Source organism: Globicephala melas, chromosome 21, assembly GCF_963455315.2.
Source record: "Globicephala melas chromosome 21, mGloMel1.2, whole genome shotgun sequence".
NCBI classification, from domain to species: domain Eukaryota; kingdom Metazoa; phylum Chordata; class Mammalia; order Artiodactyla; family Delphinidae; genus Globicephala; species Globicephala melas.
Genome location: NC_083334.1, coordinates 13629289 through 13646962, shown reverse-complemented (window position 1 = coordinate 13646962; position 17674 = coordinate 13629289). Strand labels below are relative to the sequence as shown.

The 17674-nt window shown below is 42.2% G+C and overlaps 2 protein-coding genes across 5 annotated transcripts in view; one reads left to right on the top strand and one right to left on the bottom strand.

The window, feature by feature from the left end:
• Positions 1-1301: 1301 nt before the first annotated feature.
• Positions 1302-17674, bottom strand: part of CFAP96 (cilia and flagella associated protein 96) — a 93640-nt gene continuing 77267 nt past the window's right edge. Inside the window, exon 7 of the mRNA XM_060291511.1 lies at positions 1302-1476. Within this exon, the coding sequence (XP_060147494.1) occupies positions 1432-1476 (45 nt within the window). The 3' untranslated portion in view covers positions 1302-1431. The remainder of the gene's footprint in view (positions 1477-17674) is intronic.
• Positions 17142-17674, top strand: part of PDLIM3 (PDZ and LIM domain 3) — a 30291-nt gene continuing 29758 nt past the window's right edge. For all 4 annotated transcript variants that reach the window (XM_030831223.3, XM_060291477.2, XM_060291476.2 and 1 more), the window contains exon 1: positions 17142-17305. In XM_030831223.3, coding sequence (XP_030687083.1) covers positions 17213-17305 — 93 coding nt within the window. In that variant the 5' untranslated portion in view covers positions 17142-17212. The remainder of the gene's footprint in view (positions 17306-17674) is intronic.

The window sequence follows — 17674 nt, the reverse complement described above, 5'->3', positions numbered from 1 at the left end:
CCTAAGCTGTGCGCATCTTTAAGGTATTTCTGCTGTCCTCCTTGGCTGCTGGCCCCCACCCCAATTCATGTTACAGCATTTACTCCTCTCATTGTGTCTCGATGGTTCTGCAACAGCTTCTAGAGCTGCTTCATCAGTTCCATCTGTGTGAGAACATACATTTTCCAAAGATTTTTCAGCCCTGACTCCATTCCAGGCAAAATGAACCTTCTGCATTGTTACTAGGCTATTTCCTACAGACCTCTCTTAGAGCCATCATTATGCTGTAATGACTGTCTATGTGCCTCTTTTCCCTCATGTGAATTCCTTAGAGCAAGCAACAGGTCTGCTCATCTCCAATGTCTAGTCCAGTGCCTAACACATAAACATTTGATAAATAAATGAACAAATGCATAAATGAATGATAACACAAAGGCCCTTGCCAGACACTTAAGAACCTCCATCTGATGGAACCACTCATCCTATCCAATATCCCCTTCCAGTAACCTTAACAAGACAAATTTTAGGCTGGACTTCTTGTTACTCAGTCTTTCCCCTACCACTCTAACCATTATCCAAGCTCCCCACTGCCTCTTCCTTTACCTTCAATCATACAAGATGCTTTTTTCCACCTACATAGTTTTGCTAATCTTTACCAGCCTGCAAAGCCAAATCCTCTCTTCTCTGCCAACTAAGATCAAACATTTTCCTCACGATGTGCAAAACATTCAGGTATCCTTCCCTGTTTCCCATCCCTGAGATTGTTTTTCAGAATTTTCTTTAACTTTTGAATCCTCTAACACTCATTCAACCCATTTATCACCCTGAAGTTATTTTATACAAGCGTATTTGTCTTCTCAAAGCCAGGGAGTGTCATTTCTTGCCACATTTTTTTCTGTCATTACCCAATGCTAGACATATAGAAGTTTTTTAAATAAATGAATAAGCGAGAAGCTGGTAGATTCAGAATGGCTACTTAATGGCTAATCTAACACAATACTATCCAAAAATATTTCTAGTAGGAATAATAAATCATTATTTCTATTAACATTAGGTATGATATATGGACAGGGAATTTTATGAGGAACCAGGCTAATTCTCCTCTGCTACGAGAACTGAAATATAACTGACCTTTGCCACGTGTATTTTCAGGTGATGTGATGCAACATACCTAGATTCAAGACTACGCAGTTGTTCCATGGTTGGATCTTGCTGGTTGGAGGACTCGACGTCTGCTCCTTTAGCAAACAGGCTCCAGAGCCTGTAGATTTGATCCGCACTCCTGGGTCCAGCTCACAACGTACGTGTACTTCAGCCCTCACTCTGATGCCTGAAGCTCTGGCAGACAGCCACACCGTTTCCACCCAAATCTCATCTGGAATGAGCAGCCCCATCTTCTTTGCCAGAATAGGCTTTAGCCCTAAACCAAGTTAGGGCAGCTGTTTGCCAAGCTCAGAGATGACGCTTGATTCTAACGATCAATATGGAGCCGAGCCACTGAGGAGAAAATGACAGAATGGAAAATAATGATGTTCAATTTCCAGAGTGAGTGCCATAATGTATTTTTAAAGGATCTATCTAGTTGACTCCGGCCTGTAGGGCTTCAATAAAACTTATCTTCCTTTATATTCTTTTTACTTTTGTGGAAAAAATGTAAACAGAATATTTACAAAAGCTTCTTTTAACAAAATTAAGTTGAAAATCTTGGAATTAAGGAAATTTTAAACAGTTTTAACATAAATAGAAGGAAGATGGAAAGAAAACAGAAAGGAAACGAATGCTTTACAATTCTCCTTTCTCAATTATTCATTGGTTCCCTCTAAATGTCTAAAACTTCAAAACATCAAAATGTAAACTGATTATCTGGCCCAGAATGGTCAAATCTCGCTCTCAGGTTGCTTTAACCCGGGATAAAAAGAAGGTCACAATCAATGGCAGAGGACCACAACCTGGCTCTGGCCCCACGATTGTGTAGTAATGCCAATTTGCCTGTTCTTCCCAGGAGTAGTAGCTCACATATACTCCACGATGCCATCTTTCATAGTCTAGTTCCTAGAACCATTTACACCAAAAATGACAGCCTCTGCTCCCGTAACATGATGAAGTCAAAATCGCCAGTGCCCAGAGAAGCTGCCATCACTCCTGCCTATGCCCACTGAAGTCACTGATCCCCATAACATTTCCAAGGAAAGTGGACAATAAGGCTGCACCAAGTCTGCAATGTGCTTCCTCCCAGAGGCAATGATATTGCTGCTAACGTCTACTTATGTTCCTGGGCCACCAATCCCCAGCAGCTGGCCATGCCCAGTGCTGAGGGTGCTACTGGCTAAGGAAGTTGACCTCCGAAGCTACCAGTTTGGTGGCACTAGTGTAACTGGCAGTATGTGTGCTTAAATCACGTCGATATTTTCATGAAACCACTCTTTCTCGTTCTTATAACTTCTTGCCTTAGGGCTTTGAAACACAGTAATGTGGCTGATCTGGAATGATAACGTTGGGTACAACACCCCTGCCCTTTTAAACCACTCTACGGACTTGCACCAACCTCTGAGTATTTATCAACCTCTTATTCTCTCTTCCCCTGGGATCAGATTCTTCAGAAGGGGTTACTCATGCAACTACTCTTCATTTAAAAATCCACTTAGTACCCGGTCAGCTCACAAGTCCTTAACATATGCCCAGATAATCCTGAATTCCAGCACCTGCCTGCTGCAAATATGTATTTTCTTTTATTGAGAGTATTTACGTCAAAGACAATAAGAAATGGTCTTATCTTTGTTTATACCAAGTGGTGGACAAACCTAGAAGTTCAAAACTTAAGTTGCTATCAGCTCAATTTTGAGTACTTGGTAGTTTTGTTTTTCTTTGTTTCCTTTTGTTGTGTCTCTAGAAGTAACCTCATGACCTTCTTTAAATAAGTGAAAATCTGTGTCCTAATTCTAAGAGAACCCCTCAAAACGTTAACAGGAGATGGTAGAATACTTAATATCAAGAAAAGAAGTTCCAAGTTCCTGACAATTCATTTAAAACTGCAGTAATCAACTGAATTTGCATTTCATAACTGGATATCACAATGTAAGGATCTTAAGACTCCCTTTGACAGCTCTGTGATAAAGAGAGCTTTTCTAACTTGAGGACCCCAGTGAAAGACCGAGAATGCCCTGGTTGCTACTGCTCTGACCTCCCCATCACAGCTGGATGACCAGGAAATATGAAAGCTCCCAGACAGACTAATTCTGTGTCATCTATTTTAAACTGCTTTGTAAAATGTAATCAGACGTGCCTGCAATTCTAGGAATGCCTGCTAAGCCTCCTACCAGCCTCTCAAGTCAATCACCATCCCATCCACCTTCAAAAAATATTTAGCTAAAAGGATATATTGCTTCCAATGAGGCCCTGTGTTCTTTAAAAGTACATTGTAAAACTGGGGCTGGGGGTGTGCTACATTTAAGCCATGAAAGAGTGAGAGAGAAAACAGGGCATTTTCCTAGGACAAAGGAGCATGTCTCCACTAAATAGATGAACATGTAGCATATGAATGGCAGGCAGTCTTTCAGTAGTTTCTCTGTGAAACCCACAGATGCAACTTATTCATTTTCATGTTGGCTTCTTTTAAGTGCCATGATGCCAGGTAAATGTACAATTCATTATTTATGTTTCACTTGCAGACTAGCATAATGTTCAAAGTATTTCACTGATATTTTTAGGCAGCACACTATCTTAAGAAATACATAATCAACTAACATTTTTCAATTTTTGACACATCTCAAAATAGCTTTTAAATCATTTCATGGTTTCATTTTCAGGACGTTTGTAATCCGTGGTAGGTCAATTTGCTAGTTGGAGAATGGAACTTAAGGAAATACAAATCAAAGGATTCAGCTGTCATACTAGTAAGCTGGCATCAACTCATGTCATGCCCTCAGACCACAGCCACGAGCCCAGCCAACCAACTAAAGTATGCAGGACCCTAGTTATAGGGAAATTAGATGAGAACGTACGTACAGAACAGCAAAAACTCATAACTGTTGGTAGAAAATTCCCCAAAGCCCCTGACTTCTTGAAAGGAATTCATTTCTGCACCTAAAGAAATGCATAATTTGTACCTACACCTTTCAATTTTCTGAGAATATAGATGGCCCCAAGAATATTGCTACCTTTTACTCTCCTGAGAACAGAAAACATAAACCAGTTTCATGTGCTGATTAACTTTCAGGCAATCAGCTCCAAGAAGATAATAGCACTCCTTAACTGTAGGGATTCAGAAAACCTTCAAAGAAGACTACAAGCTCCAGCTGAGTATCACAGTGGAAAGTTTATCAAAAGCATGAAAGAACTCCAGTTGCCTCGCTGACCATCTTTTGTTAGCTGACTAATTTACAAGTGAATTATAGATCCAGTCTCTTCGAAGATTCAAGTTAACATTTTTGTGTGGTAAGAACACCTAATATGAGATCTACCCCCTTAGCAAAATTTTAAGTGTACAGTACAGTACGGCTAGCTACAGGCACAGTGTTGTACAGCAGATCTAGAACTTATTCACCTTGCATAACTGAAATTTTATACCCACTGAACAGCAGTTCCTCATTTCCTTCTCCCCTCAGGCCCCTGTTTCTGAGTTTCTATGAGTTTGACTATTTTAGATACCTCATCTAAGTGACATTATGCAGTATGTGTCCTTTTGTGACTGGCTCATTTCACTTAACATAATGTCCTCCAAGTTCATCCAGGTTGTCACATATGGCAGGATTTCCTTATTTTTCAAGGCTGAATAATATTCTACTGTATGTATATACCACATTTTCTTTATCCATTCATCTGTCAATGGACATTTAGGTTGTTTCCATATCTCGGCTATTGTGAATAATGCTGCAGTAATCATGGAAGTTCAGCTATCTCTGTAAGATCCGGATTTCAATTAATTGGGGTATATACCCAGAAGTCGGATTGCTGGATCACATGCTAATTCTATTTAAAAATTTTTGAGGAACCACCATCCTATTTTCCATAGTGGCTGCAGCATTTTCCATTCCCACCAACAGTGTTCAAGGGTTCCAATTTCTCCACATTCTCTCCAACGCTTGTTATCTTTTGTTTTTTTGGTAACAGCCAACTATTTGATAGTAAGTCAACTTCTGATAGTAAGTTATAAAGATTTAGAGGGTTTCTTATGTTCTCTCTGTTATTTAAAAAAGGTGAAGTAGGAACACTAACTGTGCTATTGGAGCTGTGTATTCAACAAACATTTATTGAGCACTTATGTTGTGTCAGACATTATATCAGGCACAGGAAATGGAAAGTGAGTAAGACTGACCTCACCCTTAAGAAGCTTAACGTCTTTAGACCCCTGCATTGCAATAGTATGAAGTATGATGTGTATGTGGAACTCAGTGGCTTTATCTCTCCCAGAGAGGACACTAATAAGTGACTGCAGTATGGTTTGTTATGTGCTAAGCTAGGGGAATGCACATGGGCCTATGCACAGAAACCATACTGGAGACTGGGGGTGGAGGGTGGCCAGGGAATACCGCTCAGAGAAAGTAACACTGGAGCTGCGATTTGAAGGCTCTGTGGAGCAGGCTACATGAGTCATGAAGATGGAAAGCAAAATATCACCTGCGTCATGATGAAGCTGATTAGAGTCAGAGATTTGGTTTGTAGTCAAGTGAGCCTGTTGACACTCTCTGCCCCCCACCCCATCCCACCCCATTCTGGGCACTGCCCGTGCTCCAGGGGGAATTTGGGGTCTGCAGAACAGGACTACTACCTCACACTGGAGAGCAGAGGGAAGAAAAGGCACAGAACCCCCCATCCTTAGAGTAACTCCACCCAATTAAGAAATGTGGACCAATGGCTTTCAAATACCAGTTAGGAAACAGGAAGAGGAAGGGGTGGGGTGATAAGCCAAGTAGAGAATCTCTCCAAGTGAAAATAAGAAGGGTAGAAACTAAATGCTCCTCTCTACCACTGCCATCATTTCTCACTTAGATTACTGTATTAGTGTCTTAACTAGTCTCCCTCCTTTCACTATAATCCATGCTCCACACAGTAGCTCAAATAATATTTTTTATTGTGGTAAAATACACATAATGCTATGTGTCACATAATGAATTGTGTCCCCCCAGAATTTATACGTTGAAACTCTAACCCCCAATGTGGCTGTATGTGGAGTGAGGGGGTAATTAAGGTTAAATGAGGTCATAAGAGTGGGAACCTAATCTGATAGGATTAGCGTCCTTATAAGAGGAAACACCAGAGAGCAGCCTGTTCACCCTCTCTCCAAGCGCAGGGCATAAAGGCCACGCGAGCTCACAGTAGCAAGGCAGCCATCTGCAACTCAAGGGGAGAGCACCAGACATCAACCCTGTTGGAACCTTGATTTTAAATTTCCCAGCCTCCAGAATCATGAGAAAATGAATTTCTGTTGTTTAAACCACCCAGTCTGTGGTATTCTGATAGGGCAGCCCAAGCTAACACACACAGCATAAAACTTAATACTTTAACCATTTTAAAGTATGCAATTCAGTGGCATTCTCAATGTTGTACAACCATCACCACTGTCTACTTCCAGAATCTTTTCATCACCCCCAAAAGGAAATCCTGCACCCATCAAATAGTCACTCCCCATTTCCCACACTCTCCAGCCCCAGCAATAACTAATCTGCTTTCTGTCTCCAGGGACTTGCCGATTCTGAATATTCATATCCATGGAATCAAACAACATGTGGGGAGCACTCATTATTCAGGGTGGCTGAGGGCAGGAGGGGACGACAACACTCAGGTCTGAGCCTTGAATAACAATCCCGGGGGAGCTCTTCACCAGAACAGAGGGGAGAGGAAGGGAAAGAAGCAAAAGGTTCGGATTTTGGTAAAGTCGAGCCTGAGTTTCTCTGAGGGAAAAAGTTAACAGACATTTCAATATTTCAATATATGGATCTTGCATCCAGTAAAAAAAAAAAAAAAAGGACTGGGGGAGACAGGCTTTAATTTTTAAGTAAAAAAGCCATGGGTTTTCATGAAGCCACCCAGTGAAATTCCAGAACACGGGATGAGCCTGGGAATCATTGAAATTTAAGAGGCAATTATCAAAGAGGCCTTTGAAGGTACTAAGGGCCTTCCAGTGATGTATGTCAGAAAAAATCCGGAAGATTCTGGTATGACAGGGTCCGGACGCCTCGGCCCAGAGCCTTTGCTGAGTTTGGTTTCAATTTGTACCTCGAGCATCCAATTCTATGTCTAAAACTTAGTGAGTTCATTATTCTAGGGGAGCAGCAAACGTATGTTCTCTGCAGATGCCTTTCCAGTAGAGAGAAGGCTTTCCTCCAACCACTACCACTTGCCAGGACTTGGAACCTAAAATGCTCATTTCCTTCCCAGTGTCACCAGAAAACTGGGAAAAACAGGGCAGAAGTACTAATTTTCCTCCACTCCTAAATGTGTCTCCCACACAAGAGGAGGCTGAGCCCAGTATTCTAGAACAGGAATAACATTTTCCAGATAATATAAACACGGACTCTATAAAGTAATTACTCATTAGTTATTATCTCCATTTTTCATCTTACGTTTTAAAGAATTTAAAAAAAGAAAACGAGGGCCCACTAAGATGACTATATATGGGACCAAGTGCTCTCTTGACTAAACTGATATACTAAGTACAGAACACACACATTTTATTTATTAGGCTACCAGCCATAGAGCCCAGCAGTGAAGCAGGTGGAAACGCTCAGGGACATGGCCAAGGCGTCTGTGATAGATTAAATTTTAGCATTAGTGCTTCGCTTTAAACCTTCTGAGTGACTAAACCCAGGCCAGGCATCCAGCCATCTAAATCTAGAGCTCCCTGTACGTTTCCCCTGGGTTTCCACACACTCCGTTCTCATCTGAAATGTTTTTATAGTGATGATAAACCGACTCCAAACAGAAAAGCCGTAAAACACATGGTCTCTGTTACCGAAGAATGGGTTCCAATGTGTTTCTATTATAACTATGCATCCTGGCTCTTCTGATCGCTTGCAAATGTTGTGAAAAATGTGAAGGTACATCTAGATAGAATCTGAGGGCAATTAACCCTACCAAGTAAAATACCATTCGACTGAAGATTAGGTCTTTGATTTTCCAAGACACGTTTAGGCAGGAATTTCTAGGATCCTGATAACAGCAATAACAGGCTGCAGTGAGTGAGGGCAACTCCAACTTTCTGAGGAGCCCTTTTCCACTGGGATTTGTGACGCCACCTTGGTCCCCATGGAAAATGACCTGCTGGCTCTTCAAAGACCTCAGACTATGGCACCAAACAGTCTGTAGAGGTTGTTAGAAGTGCTCTGGGGTCAATAAACCTTAGCAAATGTGCACTGAGGCAACATGAAATAGCGGAAGAATCAGGAAGTGGCAGAAAGGGGCAGATCTAGGTTTGAATCCAGCTCTGCCACTTACCAGGTATAAGATCTCGGGCACATTCCTTATCCTCTCACAGGCCCTGTATCCTAGGAAGGTAATATCTATTCTGCAGGATTGTCTTAAGAATTAGAAATAACTAGCCTGTTAAATGCTTAGCACAATGCCTGACACCCCATAGTAGTTCTCCTGATCAAGATCACTTTAGCAGAATCAGAAACAGGTAAGTAGTCCACAAAGAAAGAAGCATCTTTCTCAACCTGCCAGTGACAGGAAGCAACCTGCCTTTACTCAGCTTGAAGTTCACCCAGAAGACAATCTAGTAAGGATAGAAATGCCCCAGATAAGCTGCTTCAATGGGAAAACATATTAAAATCTCCCCTACTCTGACCAACTCTCTCTCTCTCTCTCTCTCTGACCCTGCAATTTGCAAAGGCACTAGCACCAAAATGGCAGCCATCAGCAGTAACAGAGGAGACACCCCTATTTGCTGCACATTCTACAAGGCCTCAGTTTATGTTTCCAGCATACTGATGAGTCCCTTGATTGTTATTAGTTAATTCAGTAAAAACGGTGGGAAAAAGTGACACTTCAGAGGGGAATACCAAATGAACTTGAGCTGAACCGTCGCATTGTCCCAAGGAGTGTGACGACGTGGGAATGAAACAATATAGGCTCCTGACAGCACTGAGGGCAGACACAAAGCATGGAATTCAGTGTGGCTAATTCCCCAGAAGGCATTTCACAAGAGTCCAAATCCTCCAAAGCATGAAAATCACACAGGCTCTTACCAAAGAGGAAGTTGGGCACAATGCATGGAAGGGCTTGGGAGCTCTGGCTGGCTGCCCGGGCCCCTGGAAAAGTTGGTTTGTGCAGCCAGACCAGCAAGGACATGCAAATACAGCAACAGCAAGGTAGAGTTGGGGAAGCTGCAACCGTAAACAACGGGCATAACAGCGACTGTCAATGAAGGTGCTTCTTGGCAGGACAATTGTAGAAGGAAGAATTGAGAAGGAGGAATGAGCTTCCCCCACCCAACCAACTCCAATCAAGACCAAAACCTGTTTCAACCTATCTGTAATTACTGACCACCTCCTCAGGGCCCAGCACTGGATGGTAGCTCTGGTAAATTCCAAAGAAATAAGACCCCTTACCTGGAGGAGCCTATTGTCTGGTTGGAAACGCAAAAACAGCTCTCATGAAAAAGTCATCCTTGTAAGATTATGTGCCTCTCAAAATACTGGAGAACAGCTAAATTCAAACTTGAGATATATTGACAAGAAATAAGAGTTAAGTAGAGAAAAAGTGTGATGTAGATACTGGTGGCCAATCGAGTCTTCCCAGAAAATGTGGAAAGAGAGTGGGATGCGATAGACAAAAGAGAACATTCCAGAAAGGATGAACCACACATATAAAGACACAGTATAAGAAATTATAATCCTATGTGTTGATTTGAATTACTTTTTCTTAATGTGTGGTCCACAGACCACCCACAATGGATTTTGGCCCCAGCAACTGAATTCAGATCTCTGGAGAGTGGAGCCCAGCAATCTGCATCTCTAATAAGCGCCTAGGCTCTCCTAATGCACATCAAAATTCAGAACCACCGGCTAAGGGATCTCAGACTTAAACAAACACATACTCCTCCTGTAAAGACAGAAAGGAAGGGAAGTAGGGAAGGAAGAAGAGACGAAGGTAGGAAGGGAGGGAGGGAGAAAAACATTTTTAACTATAGAAAAGAGCTTGGGAAGGGGAGTCAGAGCCCACCATGCAGGCGCGACAGTGACTGTGTGTGATCAGGAGACCGAGTCTGAACAGCATCCATGGCTTGCGTCAAATGATAAAAGGCCTTCGTTAACAGACTTTGGCTCTGTCCTAGGGGCAGGGAAGTGCTATTGTAGGTTCCTATCCAAGAGAAAGACAGGATTTCAATCTGGCAGTAGACCATGAGGTAGAAAGAGAAGGAGAGATTTTTTTGGCAAGAAGGCAGTCTCAGAACACTTGCCACTGTCAGAAGGTGAAGCCACTGAGTGCCTGAAAGAGGCAGGGAGAATTTTAGATGAAGAGAACTAGGTAGTCTATTTTATTGCTAACACACCTCAATTTAGGGGAAGTCCATCCACCCTCAGAAGAAAAGGGTCTGTCCTCTTCAAGACCTCTACTTCCACCTCTCGTGTCAAAGCTGCTTCCTCCACATTCCACGTGGTTCTCCAGCATCTACTTTTCTCTGACTTCAGCAAATACTGCTAAGCTTCCCATCTTTTAAAAAAAAAGTTCTTTCTCTTGACCTGCACCACCCCCCCGCTGACCATCCTCCGTCTCCCCTTTCCTTTCATTATCAAATTCCTTAAAAAGATAGTCCATCTTCACCTGTCCTCCCACTGTTCTTCAAACCACAGCAGTCTGCTTCTGTCCTCACCATTTTTAATTTTTTTTTTCGTTTTTATTTTATATTGGAGTATAATTGATTAACAGTGCTGTGTTATAGCTTCAGGTGTAGAGCAAAGTGATTCACTGTTCTCAGACCTAGAACGCCTCAATTACCAAATCTAATAGGCACTCTGACAACTTTGATTTCACCTCCCAATAATATTTGCCTTCTCTCCTTGAATTCTTCTCCTCATTTGTCTTCCATGCCACCACGTTCACAGCTTCTTTTAAACACTTTGTAAGAGGATGAGCATCTTCTTCTCCTGTGATCCTCCTATTCTCCTGCCCGTTAAATGCCCCTGTTTCTGCTGTTCCTCAGAGCGTGATCATTAATCATCTTCTTTTGTTGCCTTGATCATCTAATCCCCTTGGGTGATTTCATCCTGTTACTATTGCTATGTCACAAATTATTTTAAAATTTAGAAGCTTAAAGCAACCATTTTATTATGTTCACAGATTGTGCAGGCCAACAGCTTGGAAAGGGTACTTTCCAAGGACTTTCCAAGTCCTCCAACAGCTTGGAGGACTCTCCTCAGCTGACGATGTCTGAAGCCTGAGCTGAGGGGACTTGGAAGCTTGAGTGACTTAAGGGCTGGGGACTGGAAGGAGGAATCTTTACTCACATGCCTGGGGTCTGGTTTGGGGCTACGAATAGTAGTACTGACATGTGACCTCTCCATGCACTTGGGCTTCCTTACAGCATGGAACCTCAGACCTCTTACATGGCAGCTGAGGGCTTCAGGCACAAGTATTACAATCAACAAGGCAGCAGTGAGATCACCCTTTCTGACCTAGCCTCAGAAGTCACACAATGTCACTTCAACCACATTTTACTGGTAACATGAGTCACATACAACTACCCAAGTTCAAGAGGAGGGAACATCAACTCCATCTCTCAAAACGAGGAATGTCAAAGAAACTGCAACCAATTTTTTTTTAAAAAAAACCTCTAGCACTCATAGATACAGCTTCTACTATAGTTCCAAACTATTCAAGTTGAGATCTCTAGATTAATATATCTAATTGCTCTAAACTTATATCTCCAATTGCTTACTACACTACTACCACTAATAATGGCAAAGGATTATACACACATAGCATGTGCCAGACGCAGTTCTGAGAACTTTGTACTTATTAACTCATATAAGCCTCACAATAACTCTAGGAGGCAAGTACTATTATTATCATCATTTTAACAAAAATGTTAATCTTGCCTAAGCTCACATAACAAGTACAATGGAACTAAGACACCACTCAGGCAGTCTGGCTCCAAAGTGTAGTCTGATAACCAGTACACTAAACAGCACACATACTCTACAGGTATTTCAAACCCAGCATGACAAAAACTGTGCTTCAATCCACCACTCCCTCATTAAACCAAAAATGCCTTTCTGTCCTTCTTATATATTTTCTCCTTGTTAATAATTCCACCATTCATGTAACATGCAACGAAGTCTGGGAGCCATTGCCTAGCCTCTCCCTAATCCCCCATGTGAGAACTGTCCCCAGACTGTGTCAATGAACCTACTTAAGGTCCTCATAGCTGCCACACTTCTTTATCCCCGCTACCCAAATCGACGTCTTCTCCTGGATTATTGCCGTTAAGTTTTAACTGGATTCCTTGCTTCCTATCTCCTGCAATTGTGATTCATCCTCCCACTTCCCAGAATGATGATAATAAAATGCAAAATTGATGATTATACATGTTGCTTAAAACTCTTCCAAAGCTCCCAATAGAATAAAGTCAAAATGCTAGCGTAACACACAAAATTCCCTCTGATCTGGCTTCTGACCGCTATGACCCTGGCCTCCTGTTCCTACCTAATGGGCTAAACTCTGTCCATACCAATCACTTACTATTTCCTAATTTGCCACCTGTTTCTTGCCTCGCTGCCACCACACATCCTCTACAGCGCCTTCTGCCTTGAACATCTTCCTTCCTGTTCCCTTTCCAATCCCCAGTCACCTGGAAGACTCTTACCCCTCAAGACCCAGCACCCCTTCATGGATACTTTCCTCAAGGAGAGTTGATTACTTACTCTTGTCGCATCACTGTACAAAATCCTGTCCCAGCCTCAACACATAATGTGATCACGTTTTACATCTCCATCTCCCTTATTTTATTACTGGCTCCTAGAGGACAGAAAGTTCGTCTTATCTTTGCATTCCCAGTGCCTGGTATGTCACAGATGTTCAATAAATGTTTGTTGAATGAAGAAATAAAAGAAGTCACAATACATAGTGATATTTGATATATAAGAAATAAAGAAGAGGGAAAATTTACAACATCTATCCTAGAAACCTGGAACAGGAGTACAAAAATGAACAGAAACGAGAAAATTAAAAGGCATGGAGGCCAGGAATTCAGTTTGAGGTGATTAAAGAAAAGGACGGATTTGGTTTTTCACAGGTTGAACTGTATTTGTACCAGGAGGTGGTTAGAAAAACAGGATCAGAAAATAAATGAAAGTTCAAGGTTAAGATTATAGATTTGAGGATTAAAATAGACGAGATGATTATTATAACTAACAGAAAAGTTTTCCAATTATACAAGAGTAGAATGAACAATTTTATTAAACTTATTCTAAAAGGAAAACCTTAAAGGGCTTTCTAAACATGGTTTCAAATAATAATCACAAAAGTAATATTTAATGGAACCATAGTTTATCATAATCCTTTCAAAAGGCAAATATAAAAAAGAAAATAAATGAAACGCTCATCCAGAAAGAACTCCTTCTTAGGACAGTACCCAAACCAAAAGCAGGAACCTCTAGGACTAGTTAGGACTGCGTCACTGTTTCTTCCTTAGAACACTGCCTCACGGCTATTCTCACCTCCACCTTGACAGTCACCTCTGAACACCTTTCTGGTGACATCAGTGAACAGCAGGATATAGGAAAACTGTCTATTTCAGGTCCCTGATTTCCATGCTCTCTGCAAAGCCTTACGAACTCATCAGGTATTATATTAATATTGTACAGATGTTGCTTACATCTACATGATGCCAAAACGACCGGTAAAAAGACAGAAAAATAAAACAAAAATGACAAAAAAAAAAACCATACGATCAACTTGTTATATGAGCCAGCTCATGAGATAAGGTATAAACAACTGATTGTTACAATTACACAATACTAAATAACTTATCTGATTTTTTTCCTGAATTGACCTCTGTGTGTGTGTGTGTGTGTGTGTGTGTGTGTGTGTGTGTGTCTACCATGCAGACACAGCCAGTGACTGACAGAGGAAATGTGCTTTGTGACAATATAGCCAGCCCAAATAGGCAAAAATCAACAAGAATATATGATTACTTCCTTGATAACCCAACATAGGTGGGGCACTGGAAAATGTTTGGGACTAGAAAACACCTATCCCCTGGGACTTTTATATAATCTACCACAGTGGACAAAAGAGTTCCAATCCAGGTTTTGTGGTTTACACTATCACCAGGCTAGTCCACTTTGCTTACAGCTTCCTAAATCTCCCTTCTCTATCAGTCTTAAAACCACATCCAAACAGACTATGCTGTTAATAAAGTGTGTTGCAGCTCTGCTCTCCTGGACTGACACAGCCCTATCATACTGGGCATGAAGTCCATGACTCTCATTCTTGGGCTTTTAAAGCACTTCATACTCTTATCCCTCATCCCTCCCCCTCTCCTTGGGAATCAGAACATCCTGGAGTACAACACCAGAAATACCTGATTCTACACTGAGCCAAGATAGGACCCTCCCCAGACTCTCCTGGTCTTCAGACCTATACCAGGCACACATTGGAGTCAGGCAGACCTGGGTTTGTGATCACAATTGTATCACTTATTAGCTGCGTGATTCTATGCAAATAACTCAACTTCTAAGAAATTACTTCTTTACTAAAAAAAAAAAAAAAAAAGGGAATAATAGTAGCAATCTGATGGTCTTGCCATGAGGATGAAGACGACACGGGTAAAGCAATCACCACTGCCCTGGACCATGAAGATGCTCAGTGAATACCCACCCTCCCTCCTTTTCCTCCATGCAGTTCCATCCTGTTTGGGGCTGCTCCTGTACCGTCCACACAGGACAGTCTCAACTCCTCGGTTTCTGTTAATACTTGACACCCACGTGTCAAAAACAGGTTTAGAGACTGAATTTGAGGGAGGTGACAATTATTCCAATCAAAATTAAACTACACTTTGAGTATACTGACGAATTGTCTTCTCATATATACTTTTAGATGGCTCATTGGATAGGGTACCTTTGCATGACATTTTCACTTTTAGATTTCTTCATTTTTAAAAAATAAAATTTTAATATGTTTGTATTCACATATATTACATATACCCACAAATATATATGACTATATGTACTTAATTTCAGAAATGCTTAATATTTACTGAGCACTCGTGCTGTGCCAGGCACTGTGCAGAGATAGCTCATTTAATTCTCGGAGCGACCCTACCGGAGAAGTACCATTATTACCCCTATTTTACAGATGAGGAAACTGAGGCTTAAGAATGTTAAGTAATTTAACCACACAGCTAGTAAGTAAACATTAGCACACTCAAAACTGCTAAATAACCAATTGCATTCCTGATGCTTGTGTTTTATTTTAATTGAAAGTATAGAGGCCATGGTTTAACTGCTTTTTTTTTTTTCTGGTGGAGATAGACTTTTTAAAAAATTTTTTATTGGAGTATGGTTGCCTTACAATGTTGTGTTAGCCTCCAACGCACAACAAAATGAGTCAGTCATGCACATACAGATATCCCCTCCCTCTTGGACTTCCCTCCCATTTAGGTTACCGCAGTGCATTAGGTAGAGTTCCCTGTGCTAACTTCGAATGAAGCTCACTGCTGAGCTCCAAGCAGAAGATAAACAGGAGGACAGGCATTACTTTGAGAGAGTGATGGGTCAAAAGGATCTTTCTGACCCACCTCCTAGAGAAATGGAAATAAAAACAAAAATAAACAAATGGGACCTAATAAAACTTAAAAGCTTTTGCACAGCAAAGGAAAACATAAACAAGATGAAAAGACAACCCTCAGAATGGGAGAAAATATTTGCAAATGAAGCAATTGACAAAGGATTCATCTCCAAAATTTACAAGCAGCTCATGCAGCTCAATATCAAGAAAACAAACAACCCAATCCAAAAACGGGCAGAAGACCTAAATAGACATTTCTCCAAACAATATATACAGATTGCCAACAAACACATGAAAGGATACTCAACATCACTAATCATTAGAGAAATGCAAGTCCAAACTACAATGAGGTATCACCTCACACCAGTCAGAATGGCCATCATCAAAAAATCTACAAACAATAAATGCTGGAGAGGGTGTGGAGAAAAGGGAACCTTCTTGCACTGTTGGTGGGAATGTAAATTGATACAGCCACTATGGAGAACAGTATAGAGGTTCCTTAAAAAACTAAAAATAGAACGACATACGACCCAGCAATCCCACTACTGGGCATATACCCTGAGAAAACCATAATTCAAAAAGAGTCATGTACCACAATGTCCATTGCAGCACTATTTACAATAGCCAGGACATGGAAGCAACCTAAGTGTCCATCGACAGATGAATGGATAAAGAAGATGTGGCACATATATACAATGGAATATTACTCAGCCATTAAAAGAAATGAAACTGAGTTATTTGTAGTGAGGTGGATGGACCTAGAGTCTGTCATACAGAGTGAAGTAAGTCAGAAAGAGAAAAACAAATACCGTATGCTAACACATATATATGGAATTTATTAAAAAATGGTTATGAAGAACCTAGGGGCAGGACAGGAATAGAGATGCAGACGTAGGGTATGGACTTGAGGACATGGGGAGGGGGAAGGGTAAGCTGGGACCAAGTGAGAGAGTGGCATGGACATACATACACTACCAAATGTAAAATAGATAGCTAGTGGGAAGCAGCCGCATAGCACAGGGAGATCAACTCGGTGCTTTGTGTCCACCTAGAGGGGTGGGATAGGGAGGATGGGAGGGAGACGCAAGAGGGAGGAGATATGGGGGGATATATGTATAGCTGATACACTTTGTTATAAAGCAGAAACTAACACACCATTGCAAAGCAATTATACTCCAATAAAGATGTTAAAAAGAGAGAGAGTGGTGGGAGTTGTAACCCGAAGCCTCCTTCAGCGTCCGCCCTAGAGGTCTGGGAGGCTGCACCGGCTCGGTGCGCGTCTGTAAACTCCCGCGGGTCTGGCGCGTCTCTTTCTTCCAAAGTTGGAGCTCTCCTTGGTGGGAGGAGGGGGGGAGGAGGGGAGGCCAGTGACGTCACTCGGGAGCGGGGATAAAGCTCCCCGGCCGCGGTCCGGCGAGGACACTGCCCCAGGAGCATAGTGGGCTGTTCCGCTCGGGGACACTCGTTGCGCCCGCGCCACAGAAAGGCCGTGCCAGGAGGCACCATGCCCCAAAACGTGGTCCTGCCGGGCCCTGCGCCCTGGGGCTTCAGACTCTCGGGGGGCATAGACTTCAACCAGCCTTTGATCATCACCAGGGTAGGTGTTTTCCGTTCTTCTGCTGCAAGTCGGGGACTCTGGCGTGCCGCGGGCCCCCCTGGAGAGGAGTGGCCAGCGAGGCACTGGGGTGCGCTGGGTGGGGCCTCGGCTTCGGGTTCACGGTTCGAGGGAGGGCAGCACCTTGGCAAACTAGGTCTGGAGGATGCAGCGCAGCTTAGAGAATTAATCCAGTCAGTTCCAATGGTCTCTGTCTGCAACCTGTTGGCCTTCAGCAACTTTCCGAGGAGAGAAGAACGGACGGCGTGGTTTCCCTGCGCTCAGAGAAGGCGAGGCTGCGAGGTGGGCTGCCTTCTCGCCCTCCCCTCCGGGTCTCCTTTCAATAACAAATGAGATAGAGTCCAGAGAAGG